The sequence below is a fragment of the Vidua macroura genome, chromosome 13 (genome assembly GCF_024509145.1).
Source record: "Vidua macroura isolate BioBank_ID:100142 chromosome 13, ASM2450914v1, whole genome shotgun sequence".
Taxonomy (NCBI): domain Eukaryota; kingdom Metazoa; phylum Chordata; class Aves; order Passeriformes; family Viduidae; genus Vidua; species Vidua macroura.
The window spans coordinates 621,963-639,899 of NC_071583.1; the positions used below are offsets into that span (position 1 = coordinate 621,963).

At 53.1% G+C, this 17,937-nt stretch overlaps 1 protein-coding gene across 3 annotated transcripts in view; it reads left to right on the forward strand.

Annotated features, from left to right (window-relative positions):
* The window catches only part of SRGAP3 (SLIT-ROBO Rho GTPase activating protein 3), a 73,247-nt gene that overhangs the window by 30,036 nt on the left and 25,274 nt on the right, over positions 1-17,937 (forward strand). For all 3 annotated transcript variants that reach the window (XM_053989248.1, XM_053989249.1, XM_053989247.1), the window contains exons 2-6: positions 2,300-2,492; positions 5,961-6,123; positions 11,772-11,834; positions 15,991-16,176; positions 17,603-17,731. In XM_053989248.1, the coding sequence (XP_053845223.1) occupies positions 2,300-2,492; positions 5,961-6,123; positions 11,772-11,834; positions 15,991-16,176; positions 17,603-17,731 (734 nt within the window). The remainder of the gene's footprint in view (positions 1-2,299; positions 2,493-5,960; positions 6,124-11,771; positions 11,835-15,990; positions 16,177-17,602; positions 17,732-17,937) is intronic.

Genomic DNA, 17,937 nt, shown 5'->3' on the forward strand with positions numbered 1-17,937 from the left:
ATGGCAGCAAGCAGTGCAGGAGCTGTCAGAGCTGTCCCTGGGAGTGCTGACGTGGAGCACCGGGCCATGTCCTTCTCTCTGCTGCCACGTCTGTCTTTGCATTGGTGATGCCAGCAGCTTTGCATTTTGTTTTCTACACAAACCCTTCCCATTTAGCATGCAGCAGCAGCCCCTGGGGTCAGTGCCCATCTCCACTGTTGGTGTGATGGCTTGTCACTGCGTGGCTTTAGGGTCATGGCTGGCAGCTCCCTGTGCCCACAGAGCCTGTCCTTTGCCTCTGTGTGCTGGGCTGGCACTGACCTGGCTGAACTCCTGCAGGGAAACTTAGAAGTGTCGAATCAACACGTTACAGGCATAGGAGAAACAAAGAAATTCTGCTGCTAAAGGTCAAAGTGTGCCAGGGACAGAGAGAGCTGGACTCCAGCAAACTGGGAACAGAGAATAAAGACTGAGGCACTGATACCAGTTGTTGTGAAATTGTGTTTGCAATTTAGCATCCTTTCCTGCATTCTTTTAGCAGAGAATTTAACTTTTAAAGGTATCTCTAGCATTCTCAGTGGAGTGGGATTGTCCTTCATTTTGGAGTTTCTACAGCTTGTTGTGAGTGAGGGCTGATGTCTGTATCTCTGTGTGCAGTGGATGCCCAGAGTCCAGGGAAACCCCTGTCTGGGCAGAGGCAGCAGCTGTGCTGAGCCCCCCTGCTCTGCCTCACCCGTCCTCCTCTGCCAGGGGCCTTGGCTTCTCACCAGTGTCAGCTGAGCAAAGTGAGAAAAGCAGACCTACTTACAAACCTTAGGGAAAGGCAAAGGACATCTTGTGTGCTATGGATGGCTTATGCAGCTCTCAGGAGCGTTAGAGGCTGTTTCTGTAGGTAGACTAAAATGGCCACAAGGGCCGTGGCTGGTCTGGGCACTGGCATGAGGGGAGGAAAGTGAAGGGTCTCGAGGTGAGCACATGCAGGAGCTGCCTCACCTCAGCTGTGCCCACCTGCCTTCTGCCAGGGCTGTGTGGTGGTGGGCAGCTGGGGCTGCTCTCCCCTGTCCCCGAGGGATGTGGGAACAGGGAGGCAGCACATAGACCCCTTCCATCAGCTGACCCCTGCCATTCCAGCTCCTCTGATCCCTCCGCCGTGCAGCTGCCCCCCGCAGCCAGCTCAGCCCAATTGTTCTCAGTTTGAATAGATTTTCCTATGGTCTAGTCTCATTTTTCCTCTCCCTTCAGTTCTGCACACGCCCTCCTGCTGGGCTCCCCGTCCCTCTGGGCAGAGCTCAGCTGCTGCTCCAAGAAGAGTGAGCAGCTCCTGCACTTCACTGAGCTGCAGAAACCCTGCCCAGGGCTGGGAAGAGTTGGGGAGGTATATTTCCATCACATCCTGTGCCACAGGTGCTGTATTGCTTCTCTTGCAGACAGGGCAAGGAGTCTGGCTGTGCCCATGAGCAGCGCTCCCTTCCCACTGCCTGCCTGTCTTGCTGGGATCAGAATCCCCCGTGTGGAGTGTTTGCAGCCCAGGTGGTGGGTTCTGGCAGTGCCAGGGCAGGGCCAGCACTGGGGAGCAGCTCTGTCTGCTGTTCCTGCAGTGCCTGTTCCCTGCAGGACACTGCAGGAGACAGCAGCTGCCCGAGGAGCCCATCCCCACGCCCCACGTGCACCTGCAGGCACTGCTGAGCCCATCTGGGAAAGGTCGCAGGGGGCTGCAGTGTGTCTGTCCCGGTGTCTAAAGGTCCTCGGGGAAAGCAAATAAACATGGAACAGATGAAACCTTTGGTGTTTTTGAGCTGGGATTTGGAGGGTGTGAAAGACTTTTTAAGCCTTTGATCCAAAGCCGGGTTGGATTTGTTGTTAAACCTGGCAGTGCAGGGGGATGGGGTGAGAGAAGGGTGCATGGCAGTGCCAGCTTCCTTAAGGTCAGTGCTGGCCATCTTGAAGGTATTCACATGGACATTTATCAATAAATAAAATGTTAGTTTATATGAGAATACTGTGTGATTTCAGGTAGTACCAGATAGATAGAAGTATGGTTTTCTGGTTTCAGAAGGCAGCTGAAAGCTCTGAGGTTGCTCTCAGTGCTGTAAGACTGTTTATTTTGACAAAGAATAAGGTTTAATGTGAGGCTGGTCGATGGCACTGCTCTGCTCTCTCTCGGGAAGCAGATCCTTTGGCCTTATTGAGCCCTGAATTCAGCCAGGAGGGAGCTCCAGCAGAGCTGTGCTGTTTGCTCTGGGACAAGGCAGGAGAACCCTCCTGGCCAGCGTCTGTAGCTGATGTCTTCTGCTCTTTCTCCCCTCGTGTGTGCCCGCAGAAATCCGAACGCAGCTGGTGGAGCAGTTCAAATGCCTGGAGCAGCAGTCGGAGTCGCGCCTGCAGCTGCTGCAGGACCTGCAGGAGTTCTTCCGCAGGAAGGCCGAGATCGAGCTGGAGTACTCCCGCAGCCTGGAGAAGCTGGCTGAGCGCTTCTCCTCCAAGATCCGCAGCTCCAGGGAGCACCAGTTCAAGTAAGTGGGCGTTCCTGGGGCAAACTGGTGCAAAAGGAGGGGCAGGGGCTGCTGTGGGCACGGGAGGCTGGTCCTGAAGCAGAGTCCATCACGTCAGCAGTGAGCTCGTCTGTCTCATCCCTGTGTGGGCTCACAGAGGAACTGGACGTGTGTCTTTCCAAGACTTCCACCACAGCATCACTGACCTGTGCTGCGTGAATTACACTTACTGTGCACTTCTTGAGCAATACAATAAAAATAGGAACTGAGGACTAGGAAGGAGTCAAACCCCTTGATTGTTTGAAGAGTCTTGAATTCAGCCACTGATTTAATTGTGCAAATAGTGGTGGGCCTGGTCTGTAGCCCTGGTTTTTGTCTGTAGCCCAGTCATCAGCTGTCCAGGTGCTGTGTATTTCATGCAGGCTCACTGGCAGGCTCAGGGTTGGAAGCAGTTTCTGGAAATGGAGTTTACTGCACTTTATTTGTGATAAAGTATGTGCTTTTTCTGTGCTTAGCTTTATGGTGTTGGAGGGAGGCAGATCCTTAGTGGAAATATTGTGAAACAAAGCTTTGAAGTAGGCAACATGAACTGAGTCCTGGGATTGTGTGAGAATCAAACCAGTGATGCAATTGTGAAATTCATGAATATGTAAATATGTGTTTTCAAAAGCAGCTTCTTTTCAGTTTAACCACACTTGTGAGCTTGGCTAAAACAGAAAATATATGAAAAAAATAGAAAGAAAAACAATCTTGACTCAGAATTTCATTTTGGAGGTGACTGCTCTGTGGTGAGGATACTGGCTTGTGCCATTCTGCTGGCCGGTGACCTCAAGGCCCCGTGGAGGCCACTGCCCATTGCAGCTGGGGCTGGTCCTGCTCCCCGTGTGTGCCAGCCCAGAGGTGTCTGGCTGGGCTCTGCGGGGCCACGCCTGGTGCTCGTGCTGGGGGTGGGCAGCTGCTGTGGGTTGTTGTGTCCCCTGCCACAACCGGCTGTCCTGGCGGGGTCAGGGGCACGGGACCTCACTGGGCAGCAGGGGCTGTGCAGGGGCTGTGCCTGGCAGGGGCTGTGCCCAGCAGGAGCTGTGCCCAGCAGGATGTGTGCCCCGTGCCCAGCAGGGTCTGTGCCCAGCAGGATGTGTGCCCCGTGCCTGGCAGGGGCTGTGCCCCGTGCCCAGCAGGATGTGTGCCCCGTGCCCAGCAGGGTCTGTGCCCAGCAGGATGTGTGCCCCGTGCCTGGCAGGGGCTGTGCCCCGTGCCCAGCAGGATGTGTGCCCCGTGCCCGGCAGGATGTGTGCCCCGTGCCTGGCAGGGTCTGTGCCCAGCAGGATGTGTGCCCTGTCCCTGGCAGGGGCTGTGCCCAGCAGGATGTGTGCCCCGTGCCTGGCAGGGGCTGTGTCCTGTCCCTGGCAGGATGTGTGCCCTGTGCCCAGCAGGATGTGTGCCCTGTGCCTGGCAGGGTCTGTGCCCAGCAGGATGTGTGCCCTGTCCCTGGCAGGGTCGGTGCCCAGCAGGATGTGTGCCCCGTGCCTGGCAGAGGCTGTGCCCAGCAGGATGTGTGCCCTGTCCCTGGCAGGGTCGGTGCCCAGCAGGATGTGTGCCCTGTGCCCAGCACAATCTGTGCCCAACAGGATGTGTGCCCCGTGCCTGGCAGGGTCTGTGCCCAGCAGGATGTGTGCCCCATGCCTGGCAGAGGCTGTGCCCTGTGCCCAGCAGGATGTGTGCCCTGTCCCTGGCAGGGGCTGTGCCCAGCAGGATGTGTGCCCTGTCCCTGGCAGGGGCTGTGTCCTGTCCCTGGCAGGATGTGTGCCCCGTGCCTGGCAGGGGCTGTGCCCAGCAGGATGTGTGCCCTGTGCCCAGCAGGATGTGTGCCCTGTCCCTGGCAGGGGCTGTGTCCTGTCCCTGGCAGGATGTGTGCCCTGTGCCCAGCACAATCCGTGCCCTGGGACCATGTGGCAGCACCAGCAGCACGGAGCCAGGTGCTGGTCCTGGCTGCTCTCCTTGCAGCACCTGAGCCCGAGCTCTCCACCTTTGCCTCCCTGGGCCACAGTGTTTGTCCCTGTCTCTTCTGCCAGCGGTCTCTGTGAAAGTCTCTCAGCTGGAGTTGTGCCCTTTGTTCCAGATGAAACTCATGTCGTTCAGTTCAGTGGCCAAAGACTGCAGCTGCTGTTCAGTGCCTTTCACAGAGAGCCTGGGCTTTGCCTGCTTGCTGCCTTTCTCCTCGCCAGCCCCAGGCTCTTCACAGTCTGTTTCTTCCCCTAACCCGTGGTGATTTTTTTTCCTGTTTCAGCTGCAAGAGCAGTGATTTTTGCTGTTACATTACTAAATCCTATTTATTCCATATTAGTAAATCCCATTTAATCTGTTTACTCGGTCTCTCTGGTGTGAGGCTTTACTGCTGTCTTATGCCAAGCTCTGCTGCTGATGAGTTGCTGTTCAGATCCTCTCTGTCCTTTTGGCATCTGGCTGTCACGTGTTGGTTGTGTGGTGCTGGGTGCTGCACTGTGCACCAAGGAGTTGAAGGAATTGGCCAGTAAGGAGCTCTGGTTCAGAGATGGAGCCCACAGAGGTTCAGGGGAGGTCTGGCCTCACCCATTAGCTCAGGGCAGTATTAGGACTTTGCATGGCTTACACTTCTAGAAGCTGCTGCTGTGCAGTGTCCACAGGTGACGAGTGGTTCTCCACTGTTCTAAAGGACCTGGGCACAAGTGCTGGTGTTGGTGGTGTTAATCGGGTCAGCTTGATTTCAGTGCTCTCTCCTGCTGGGTCCTCACTGTCCGTTCCATGTCCAGAGACTCCCTTAATACATTTTTATCTTCCACACTGCTCTGTACCTGCCCTTACCAGGCTCATCTGCACCACTTCTCCAGCTGCTCATGTGTGTCATTATTCTGATGAGGCTGTGACACTCTCAAAGGAGCCTTCAGTGCTCCTTTGTCCCCGTGCAGCTGTGCCCAGCCCTGGCTGTGGCAGTGGCCGTGGCTCCGGTGCAGTTGTTCTGTGTGTGTGTGTGCAGAGGGTCTGTGGTCTCCACGCTGTCCCCTGCAGCACGCCTGAGTGTGTTCATGTTGTGCACAGACGCTCTGAGGTAATGTTGGATGCAGAGCCCTTTCATGAGCACTTTTTAGTGCACTAAAGCCAGCACAGAGTCTCGGGTGGCAAAGGGCCCTTCTGCAGCGGAGTGACAGCGGTATTCGTTCTGCGAGTGGAAAAAATGAGCAAAACTCTCTCCCTTTCCAGGGATGCATCTTCTCCTGTGCCATCTTCCAGAGCACCCAGTTTGGGAAGGGGCTGGCTGGGGGCCTGGTGTGGTACAGGTGCTTGTGTGCCCCTGGACATCCCTGCGTGGCAGTGCTGGTGCAGCTGGAAGAAGAGATCACGCCCCGAATCCCAGTGACTGTGGGCACAGGAGGGGGCGATGCGCTGACAGCGTTCATCTGGAAGTGTGTGCCTTTTTGACCATTTTGATTTTTCTTTTCCACAATTCTCTAGGAAAGATCAGCACCTCCTGTCCCCTGTGAACTGCTGGTACCTGGTTCTGACGCAGACCCGTCGGGAGAGCCGAGACCACGCCACCCTGAATGACATCTTCATGAACAACGTCATCGTCCGGCTGTCGCAGATCAGCGAGGATGTCATCAGGCTCTTCAAAAAGGTAACCTGGGCAGCCTTGCTTCGTGAGCATCCATCCTGGCATTTTAGTCTAGAATAGAACTGTCTTCAGTGTTGCAGAGCAAATCTTGCAAGGGACTTTCACTAGAAGTCTTTCCAGGTATTATTTATCCTAGAGTTTTAAAGCAACTGAGATCTAGACCTGTCAAGTCTAGAGTGTGAGGTGTGACCTGGTGCTCAAAGTGTCAGTGCCAGAGAAATGAGAGGTGGAAACAGGCTGACTTTTTTTCAAGACTCTTTGGAGGGCTTCAGAGCGCAGGTCAGAACAGGCTTTTTGGGTGGAACCTCGCTCAAGAGCAGGATGACAGCTGTGAGGCAGGTACAAGAAAGGAGTCACTGTGTTCCTGAAGGCAAGAGTCATGCCTCAGAAATCCGGTGGAGGTATTTCCAGGAGCCAGAGATCATGTCATTAGCTGGTTGTAGGGCCTTCACTGGAAAAGGGCCTTAGCTGAAATTCTTGAAGAGCTGTTGAAGAGTGTAGAGAGGGGTTGTTTTCTGGATTAATGATTAGTTAAAAAGCATGGAAAAAGGGAAGGAGAGTTCCAGTGCAGTTCCTAATAAATTATTTGGAAAAAGCCTGAACAGTAAGATGACAAAATCTGCTGATGATACAGAATTATTAATGATAACCAAATTAAAAAGGAGCATCAGAGACATCTGAGAATCACACAGTCAGGTGGACCAGAACTGTTCCTTGAAGGTGAGGAGTGTGGTAAGAGCACAAAGAGTCCCAGCAGAGTGGAGGCTCTGTGGCCTTGTCTTCATCAGGGGCAGGCAGCTGGGGACTGTAGTGAGGGAGAAGGCTCATAATCAGGGCTTATCTTGAGATTTCAGCCTGACTGGAGAATAAATTTAATGTGATGTTTTTATGGCCAGTTTCCTCTAGTTTATAGATCTGACCTAGAAATTAAACTGCAAGGTCGGGTTTGTGTTGGCTGATTTGATATGGGATATCATCCCTTTTCCTGTTCTCCTGCCCTCCAGAAATGGAGATACTTGGTAGATGTCAGGTAGTCCAGTTCTCAAAATGTTCCTCCCATTTGCATTTTGCTCTGAACCAGTTTTTGAGATTTATATTTAAACTATGCTTCTGCTTTCCCTGCCCTTGTCTGTGGATGGTGTGTCTTGTTTAGAAACACAGGACAAATTAATCCAGCTTGCAAACAAGGACATATATTGAGTGTTTTGAGTGTTCTTCTGTTGTGTGTCAATCCTCAGCCAGGACAGGATGGGGAAGTATTTCATCCATTCAGCAGAATTATTTCTTTGTGTTTGGTGTTCTTCCATCTCCCTTCATTTTTGAAACTAAATTTTAACTTCTAGGGCTCAACACTTAAATTCAATAGAAATGGTTGCTCCTTGTTTCTCCCTCCTCCATCTCCTGCCAGGAGAGCTGCTGTGACTCTGCAGCCTGCCAGAGCCAGCACCTGCTTTGCATCCAGAGGAACCCTTACAGCTGTGGGCATCTGTGATTTCACTGTTTGTTCCTTGGACTTACCTGTCCCTGGAAATAATGTTCAGCTAAATCAGAGAAAAGACTTTGTGTCAGCATTTGCCTTTCACGTGGAGGGAGGCTGCTGCTTTTGGGCATATTCAGGTTATTTATTTTTCTCAACCTATGGGATGCCTTGTCTGAAGGATTCTGAGGCTGCACTTCCCACCTTGCAGCAGTGCTCAGTGGGAACCTGGGGCACCTGTGTGGAAGAAGGAGCATGCTGGTAAATGGATTTTGGAGATCCAGCCTTGCAGCATGTGAAGCTGCTCAGAGGAGGGATCTTTCACTGTGGTGTCCAGTCTGGCTTTGAGTGTGCTGGGTAAAGTGCTCCAAACCCTCCTCCAGGGGGGTCAGGCTGTGCGAGGCTGCTGGCAGATAACCTGGCTCCAGAAGGGTTAAAGCACCCGCAGTCGTGGTTCAGCTGCTGGCTGTGCTGGAGATTGCTCTTTGATGGTAAATTAGAGTAACATTTTTTTCCAGAAATGTCACTTTGAATTCTTCCCATCTAGTGTTTATTAATGGCCTGTGACACACTGCAGGGACATAAGGAGCCAGGAGGTTTTGTGTTTCCTGCCTTCATTATGTAAATGTAAACAAGCCCGGGAAGGGCGGGGGGGCTCATGGTACAGGATGAGCACAGCTAAGGAGCAATTGCTCAGCAAGTGGGAATGTGCCTGGAAAGAGGGGTGCTGAGCTGGGGTGCTGAGCTGCTGCTCCCTGGGCTTCCCTGGCTGAGCCTGGCACAGGTGGGGGCACAGGTGGGGGCACAGGTGGGGGCACCATCGCTGAACGGGCAGTGTGGTTTGTCCCTCTCCACCCAAGTGTCCTCCCCCCCGGCCAGCAGCAGCGGCTCCAGCTCGCCTCCTCTCGTGTCCGGCTGGGAGCCCTTCCAACCCAAACCACTCTGGCATTCTGTGAGGAAAGCAGAAGAAGAAAACTCAGATTTCCCTGGAGCTCCCAGTGTGAGTCACGTTCCCCATGCAGGAGAGGATCGAGGCGAGCTGACGTTGCTAATAGGCAGCGATGAGTGGAGATGCTGAGATGTGTCCCTGTGGCTCACTCTGCTGTCAGGGCGAGTCTGTCACCATGAAACCTCACAGTGTGTCCTGGCACACTCAAACCCAGGGTGAGGGACCCACTGCCAGGCAGGTGCTTGCTCCTGCTAACCTTCTGCTGTGGCAGAAGGAAGGAAGTTTGATGCTTCTTCCAGGTATGGGATACAGGAAATTACACGTTTGAGACAGAGCATTGCTATGTCCAAAATAAGGGTGCTGGGTTATTCCCCAGTGTGGGATTTAATTATGTGCTGCAACAGTGAACTTAATTACAGCCCGTGCTGCTTTGTCCTGGATGGGGGTTGGATGAAGAAGCAGTGTCTGGATGGGAGCTCTTGTCTTTGTCTTTAGAGTAAGTGTTCTCTGTTGCCAGCCATCCATACATCCATTTCCCATACTTTGTCAGCGTGGCAGAAGTTTTAATAAATTGCTAACTTGAAGCCATTGCTGTCTCAGTGAGCAGCTGTGGGTTTCAGGAGGAATGTGAGGCATAAAGGAAGCAGATAAATTGTAGTTTGGGTTTTGTGGATGGTCCCAGGAGCTGGAATGGTGTTTGGTGTTGTCTCCTGTCGGTACACAAATATAATTTCTCTGTTGGAGAAAGGGAAGGCCGCAGGCTTGGAGGAGAGACAAGTCCTTCAGCTGCTTGCTTGCCTGTGCTTGAAGGAGGCTCCAGCATCCTCACTCATCCTCACTGCCCTCTTGGACGCTGGGAGACTCCCAGCCACGCCGCAGACCCTTTGCAGCAGGGCCAGGTGTTGGGTTGCTGGCTGTAGGCAGCTGGCTCTTTAACTGAGCTCCCCACCTGTGGTTGCCTGTGCAGGTGTAGCTCACGGAACAGCACACTGAGCCAGTTTGTGTTGCTCTGTTTTGGAGTCTAAAATTGGCTTTGAAAATTACGGCTTTGTGGTCTTGCCCTGCACCGTGCAGGAAATCCGGGGCAGAGGCAGGAGCTGCAGCTCAGCCTGGGCCACAGCTTCTGCCACCAGCCTGTCCTGTCCTCCTCCCAGGCTTCTGGGGAGTGACTCGTGGCAGCAGGGATGGCTGGGGGGGTACATGTGACTCCTGCAGGCTGTGGGCTCCAAGCCCCCTGTTTGGAGACCTTGACTGCAATAACTCCTATTGGAATCACAAAATGGCTTAGGTTGGAAAAGCTCTCTGAGACCATCGAGTCCAACCCTTCCCCCAGAACTGCCAAGGCCACCACTAACCCATGTCCCCAAGTGCCACATCCACACAGCTTTTAAATTCCTCCAGGAATGAAGAAGAAATGTTTTCCAAATATTCAACCTAAACTCCCCTGGCACAACTTGAGGCTGTTTTCTCTTGTGCTGTCCCTTGGTCCCTGTCCCCTACTTGGCTGCACCCTCCTGTCAGGGAGCTGTAGAGAGTGAGAAGGTCCCCAGACATCTTTGGGCTGTCTGGGGGGATGCACATGTCCCACGGCTCTGTTGTGAATTAGCAAGCCCCAGTGAGATTTTTGAGAGCAATGATGACCATCAGTGTTGGTGGGCAGGGGAAGGGACGGGGCTGCAGTCCAGATGAGGGTTCCTGGCAGCCGTGGGCCTCAGCTGAGCACCTTCTGCCCACTGGCATCACCCTGGCACCTTGTACCCGTGGGACTGGGACCAGTGTGCCTCAGTCAGGCCTCTGAGGGTGGGACTGTCCCAGGTACCCTGGCACTAACTCAGGGACACACTGTGGTTACTGGGTGGGACTTTCACCCTTTAGACTCCTTGCTTCAGGCTTTGCTTTAAATCTAGCTTCTAACAATCTAGATTAAACATTCAAAGTATGTAGGTTGTCCCATTGACTGGAATTAGAGGACCTTTCTGTGTCGAGGGCTTCTCTCATCACCCAGCCTGGTGGAATGTTGTTTTCCCTGCCCACGTGCACAAAACTTCTGGAGTTATTTGAGGAAATCTGGGAGAAACTGCTCAGTTTTGTTTTGGCTTGGTTTAGGGAGGGAGGAAGGGGGTGTCTATACTTAGTTTAAACACATCTTCAAGCTATAATAAGTATTTCCTAGCCAAGAAGATTCCATGGAGAGATTTGTGGTGTAATTACAGGCAGGCAGGAAAGCAGTGTGAACACATCCCAGCACCTCCAGCTGCTGGGTTGCAGTAGGAGTTGGTTTGATCTGCAGCCAAGCTCCAGTGTTGGGCAGCTCCCCGTGCTGTGGCCTCTCCACGAAGGGCTGTGTCCATGCTGGAGGAGGCTGGCAACTGCATCTCCCTCATCCTGCCTGGCAAAGAAAGGGAAAACACAGGCTGATAATGGGATTTCAGCAGACAGGAGGATGCCAGGACTTCCTCACTGGCAGTGAGTGTCTCCTCAGCTGGCTGAACTTTGGCTGCTGCTGTTGTGAAACTGGAAACTCTATTATATAACTGTGGTGTAGCTATTTTGTAATGTCCTTTTTCAGAGATGCTTTGGTTCACTCGGGTCAGAATAGTGAAAATGAGCTACTGAGGAGGAGCTAGGGCGTGGGTCACGGCCAAGGGAAATGCAAACCTGGGATGCCAGTGCTGGGGAGCCCTGGTGGTCTTTGCTCTGAAATACCAGTGTTGGCTGGAAATTGCAGGTCCAGCAGCAGATGTGCTTAATCACAGAGCACAGGGTGGTTCAGATCAAGACACATTGGCAGGTGATGCTGTGGGGCTGGAGAATGCCAGTCTAGGGAACTGCCAATGTGGGGAACACAAATGGCTGTTGGATGATGTACACCCTGCCAGTCCCCAAACTGGGGGACAGTGTGTGTTTACACCCAAATGGGGAGCTGGCTGTGGGCTAGGAATGAATTTTACCAGTGGAGGGGCAAAGCAGTATTGCCTGTAATTTTAGATTCATCTGTTTTGCGGGATAAATAAGTTAAATTATATTAAATTCCTCCTCATGGTCTCTGAAACCCAGTTTGGGTGATCCATGGGCAAACGTCAGCCTCAAATGAATACAGAGCCGCTTGCATGAGACTTTGCTGCACTGTGTGTTCACGTTTATGATTCCTCTGAAATGGATTTTCGTTTTAAAACTGCATGTTTGAGCACAACAGTCTCGCCTCTTCTTGTTTTTGTCTTGCAGAGCAAGGAGATTGGCCTCCAGATGCATGAGGAGCTCCTGAAAGTCACCAATGAGCTCTACACGGTGAGCAGTGAGCCCATCCCACGTTCCCAGGCACAGCCTGGGGAGCACAGGCGTTTGTTAGAGCAAATCCCAGGGGCTGTGCCCTGGCCATGACCCTGTGCTGCAGCGTGGCCCTTCCTGCCCCTCACATCCCCTGGGAGAGCCTCTCCTCACTGGGCTGGGTCCCGGTGCCCAGCTGCTTGCCCTGAGCCTGCCCGGGGCGTTTGGGGGTGCTCCGGTCGGATCCCTGTGTCTGTGATGCTCTCACCTGCCGGGGCACCACGCTGCCCTTGGCCCTGCCCAGACCCTGGCCTGGTGGTTCCAGCCCCAGTGGCTCCGAGCTGGCCGTGCTTGGTGTCACATCACCTCCCTGCTCCTGTGAGCCCCTGGCCAGGGGATGGCTGAACATGACCTTCTGCTGGGGAATGCAGAACACTTCTGGCTCGCAGGGGCTCAGCTCTGTTTTGTGCCCCGAGGAGCACTTTGGCTGCAGAGTTGTCTGTGCCTCCCAGCGAGATCAGGACATAGCTCTTCAAGCAGGTTTTCATAGCAGAGTAATAAAAGTCTTTGTGTTGCTTCTGCCTCTTGCCCTGTAGCAAGTGTTTTTTTAAAAATGTATTTTATTTGTGGTTTAGGAGCAACAAAACCATATAAAGACTGCCTTTTGTTGGAAAACTGAGATAATATATTTGCTTTCTTTGGTTGTATCTGTAACTGGTACATAAATAATGCTGCAGTAGGTTTATTCCTAAACAATCATTCTATTTCATCTTTTTGAAGAACAGGCCTAAACAACAGAGTATGAATGATTGTATTTGAAATTTCTGCCATAAATCTCCTCTTAACAGGTTTGTTCCTGCATTGGCTGTTGAAGGATTTGATTGTTGTGAGACCTGCAGTGTGGGTGGACAGCAGATCAGATTAAAAGACCTGTGTGAGATTTGGGAGTGTGTTGTTGATGGTTGAATGTCACAAGCTGTGTTAGGGGTGGTGACTAATTAAGATTAATTACAGCAGCAGCATGACAGATGCAAAACAAGGAAAGAGTAACAAGGGCTGGGCTGACCTCATAGCTGTGGACCAGTGTGCTCTGAACCCAGGCACGGGACAGGGCCATCCCCGAGGGGTCAGCAGTGTGCTGAGGTCCCCAGTGCAAGCAGTGGCCAGGGAGGAGCACAGAGGGTGATTCTGCTCGTCCTCACAGGAGCTGAGATTTCTCCCATTCACTGCTTTGCTCCATGTGCTGAGCAGAATGGGCTTTGAATGGTGAAACAAACTGGTTTGAATGGGAAACTGGGACAGCTGGAGGAGCTCTGTGTTTGCGTTCAGCCTTGCTGCTAAGATAGCAAACTGGTTGTGTCATCCAGCCAGGGAGGAGCAGGGAAGGGACATACTTCAGAAATGAAGAAAAAGCCTGTGGGGCAGTCGGGGTCACCTCGCATCCGCTTGGTGCCAGCAGCTCCTGCTGCAAAGAGTTCTGTGCTTGAGCCATCAGGTGAAACGAGCCCAGCTGCCCCCCTGGCTCCTGGTGCTGGGGGTGGCTGGGACACCTTTGGTTCTGAGCTGCTGCTGGTGTGCTGTTTGCCCACGAGCAGCACGGGAGCTGTGGCTGCTGACACAGCCAGACTTGGGGTAAGGACCTGGCTCCCAGGACACCAGGCTGCTGCCTCGTCAGAAACCTCACTTGTCTGCTGTCAGCACAGGGAACTCGATTGTCCTCCTCTGCCCAGGCCTTTACCCACAGCTCATCTGTGCTGCTTTTTAAGCCTCTCCAAGGAGAATTCTGTGCACTGGGTGGAAATGACAATTTTTTACAGGCTTCTCAGGCATTCCTTGTCTCAAACTCAAGCCAAAACAACCGTGCTGATTTTAACTCAGCCTTGTTGCTGTTCTGATACGAGTCACCCTGTGGAGTGTGTATGGAGAGAACCAAAGCCACGCTGATTTTAATCAAAATGGAAGTGGATGACTTTCATTCTGAAGTGGAGATGCTTGTGAATGGTTTTGTGCAGAAATAGTTCAGCTGTGAATTAAAACCAGCTTCGTTCCTTTGGTTCCTCCTTATGGATTCCAGCAGAGAGGTACCAGTTGGAGCTGGTAAAGGCAGAAGGCTGAGGGGGCCTGAGCCTGTACCTGACACGGTCACCCCATTTCTACTCTGGCTCCTCTGCTGGGTCAGAACCTAGGGGATGAGCTGTTGAGGAGAACAAAGCCCTTGTAGCTGGAGACTGCCAGCAGTGCCATTTAGGGCTGGTATTTTGGCAACAGCCTTTATCCAGAACATGTAATTAATATGGAAAACACAACTCGTGTTGTTAAATAACTAATGAACATTGGAACATATTTTTCCTCCTTCGCTGCAGCTAATTAACTGATTTGCAGGAAGGATCCCCGGGACGCAGCTGTGGCAGTTTGTCTTTGTGTCACAGCAATGCAAGCAGGGACAGCGTGATTTGACTGCGGGCACCGAGACGGCGCGAGGGAATTGCAGATCAGGGACTGATTGCTGCAGTGCAGGTTGGCCCCGGCCAAAATTAAGGCAGATATAAACAGAAATGTGCTCTGAATTTCCAAGAGCAAGCTGTGTGGCAGGGCAGCTGGTGAGGAGCACAGTTGTTTAAGGTGTCTGTTTTGGTTGGGTAACTGTCCCGTAACCTTTAGATTTCACAAAAATCTGCAGTTTGGAGCCTTGCTACTCGTTGGGCTTCCCTGTCATGTTGTGTCAGGGCCTCTCTGAGTGCTGCAGGAATCTTTCCTCTTACTGCCTGAAGCCCTGATATGCAGCACTTTGCTTTTCCACTTCCCTCTGTGTGCTTCACAAAAAGATGTAGATGGTGAGGATGAGGAGGGCTCAGCGAAACCCTCTGGTCTTTCTCTTTAAGAAAATCCCAGGAATCGTCTGGTCTGTGTGTCCTGTGACATTCACTGCAGAAGAGGCAGTTTGAAATATGTGGCTGCAATCTGTGTTAAGAATTTGCGGGGTTTGGAAATGCAGCAGCTCAGGGCCAAGCAGGAGCCTTTGCTCACTGCCCCTTGCCTGTCCCTGCAGAGGGGTGTCCCTGCAGTGCCAGGGGTTTGTGTGGCTCTGAAGGGCGTTGGGAGCCTGCTTCAGCTGAGGGCTGTGCTTGGCAGGAGGAGGGATCCTGCGGCTCAGCCTGACCTGCTCCAAGTCAAACACTCCTGGGTCCTGCTGGCAGCCACAGCTGAGGAAAACTGTGTTTGCTTCATTAAGCCGTGTGTAAAAACCCCCTGCACTTGGGGGTTCCTGCTCTGTTTTAACCCTTGGGCCTCAGGCAGCCCATCCCAGCCCATCCTAGCCTGTCCCAGTGTGGCCCAGCTGCTGAGGCTGATTGCAGGGAGCAGTCAGGCACTGTGCACCATGTCAAGGCAATGTCAAATAAACCGTCCACATCCCGAAGGGAGATGATAGAAGGGGACAGTGTGACTAAAGGCATAAAGAGAGAGGAGCAGATGTGTCCCTCTTGCCAGCTCTGTTAAAATGATCCAGTGTGCCCTTTGGGCTCTTGTTTCTGAAGGTTGTGCTGGAAGTTTTGCCTGTAGAGTGTTCCAGGATCAGCATCATCCCTCCTGGATCTGGAATGTGAAGGACAAGGTGCTGCTGCGCCTGTCCTGGCACTGCCTGTGCCTGCTGGTGGCAGCAAGGGCAGGATGAGGTGGTGACAGGAGGCAAACCCCATTTCTGCCCAGGGATTGCAGCTCCTCCACTTCCAGATGGTTCCACTGTCTGGGTGGCAGAGCAAGGGCTGTCTGATGGCGTAGCAAGTGCACGTGTAGGAACAGAGGGGTTCGGTCAAAAGGGAGTTCAGAGTGACTGTGACCTCCCTCACAGTCACTTGTCATGGAGACCCTTATCCCAGCTGCAGAGCTCTGAGGTTATTCCTTATTTCCCTGCTGGCAGGCATAGGGTGCTCTTTGACTGCAGGTGTGTGCTGGATCATGTCCCCCAGTGGGACTGAGTGCCATCACAGTTCTTAGACCAGCCTGGAGCCTCTAGAAATAGGGCTGGGATTCATCTCTCAAGCTTTCCTCCCACTCTGTTCCTTAATGCCACAGCAGCCCCCTCAGCCCCTCTGCCCTGCCCAGGGCTGCTGGCTTGTCCTGCTCTGGTGCTGCAGGTGACCATGGCAAGGTGGCTCATGGCCTCCTGTGTCTGCAGGTGATGAAGACGTACCACATGTACCACGCAGAGAGCATCAGCGCCGAGAGCAAGCTGAAGGAGGCAGAGAAGCAGGAAGAAAAGCAGTTCAACAAGTCAGGGGACATCAGTGTGAACCTGCTGCGGCATGAGGACCGGCCTCAGCGGCGCAGCTCCGTCAAGAAGATTGAGAAGATGAAGGAGAAGGTGGGTGAGAGGGAAGGAAGAGGGAGCTGGGCTGGGGCTGGGGCTCCCTGCACGCAGCAGGGGTTGGCTTCAGCCTTGTCTTCGTCTGTGAGGCCGTTCCTGTATCTCTGGGAAGGGGTTAGGAGGGCTGGGGTGTCGTGTGCATGTTCTGCTGAAGGCACCCCAAGGAGGCCATCACAAGTGTCTTCCCTGCTCCTGGCTGTGGAGAAGGGCCAGCGCCAGCTTCTAGAAAAGGCTTGACTCGGAGTCAGGATGGCATGACAGGGACAGGCAGTGCAGCCTTGGATGGGGTGGTGGACCTGCCCAGGAGCCACGTGGCCACCCGTGGCACCTTCCAGGCTGACTCTGGAGGGAGAGCTGAGGCAGGCAGCTGCTGCAGGGGCCTTGGGGGCGGTGGCTCCTGGAGCACAGGGCAGGGAGAGGGGGTGGGAGCTGCTTCTCCAGCAGCAGCTCGGGTCACAGCGTGCCAGGGGCCTGGCTGTGCCAGCTGGGACCCCAGAGGCTGTGCTGAGGAGGGCAGTGCACCAGGGTGCCCTGCTCGGCGTGGGGATGCATCCTGCTCCAGACAGCAGACCCTGCTCTGGGAGACTGGGGTTTGTCTGTGATGTGTTCCTTAAAGATGCTCTTAAAAATGAACAACAGCATTGGGTTTGCTTGGGCACTGACTCCTGGTAGCAAAAAAATAGTTGGATCTATAAAATACCAGTGTTCTTCCTCTGCATACTGTCAGGAAGTGAGAGTGCAGTATTTAGATGGATTTGCTAGGCAAAACACTTCGTGCCATTCTGGCCTCAGCAAATCCCTGTGACCTCAGGATCTCCACAAGTTTTTGTGTTAATTTTGGAGAAAAGGTGATAGTTTCCCCAGCCAAGGACACGTTTGCTCGCTGGCTCATCCAGCCCTGGGACATTTCTAACAGTGAACTTCTCAGAAGGGTTAATCTTTTGATTCAGCCTTCAGAGCAGGGATCTGCTTGAGCAGATGTCCCAGATCTGGAGCACATCTGCTTTCTTACAGTTTTGAATTCTGGGTCCTGTTCTGAATTGTGTAGCTTGGGCCTCTGGGCCAGGTTCCACTTCGATACAGCTGCACACATCTGGAGCAAGTCCAAATGTATGTCAGCATTTCTGGGGGGAAAATTTGGCCCTCTGGTTTTGTCTGATGCCAAAATCCCCAGCAGCAGCTGTGCTCAGGGGCTCCAAGTACCTCTGAGCAGGATGCTCTCATCATGGCTGGCTGACAGCGTGAGGGGTGTTCAGATGGGATCTCCTCCACCCTGGCGAGGTCCCTGTTTTCATACCAGATACCAAGTTTTAGTAATTACCTCATCACACCCAGGCTGCAGGGTGCTGTGGGGGTCTGTGGCAGGAGAAACGGTGCCTATACCATCCTGTTTGTGCTCTGACACTCCATTCTGCTTTTTCAGAGACAAGCCAAGTATTCTGAAAACAAGCTGAAGTGTACAAAAGCCAGGAACGACTACCTGCTGAACCTGGCAGCCACCAACGCGGCCGTCAGCAAATACTACATCCACGACGTCTCCGACCTCATCGACGTGAGTGCCTTCCCCTCCAGCCTGGCTGAGCTCTTAGCTGCACTCCTGTGGGGGCTTTAGGATATTCTTAACTGGGGCTGAGTATGTCCTGTGAGTTGGGTTTGCCTTGGCGTGAGCCAGGTGAGACTGAGGTTTCTTCTTGGCCCATTGGTTAGTCTGTGTCAGACAGAGGAATGCTTCCCAAGTCAGACACAGCCTTGGTTTTG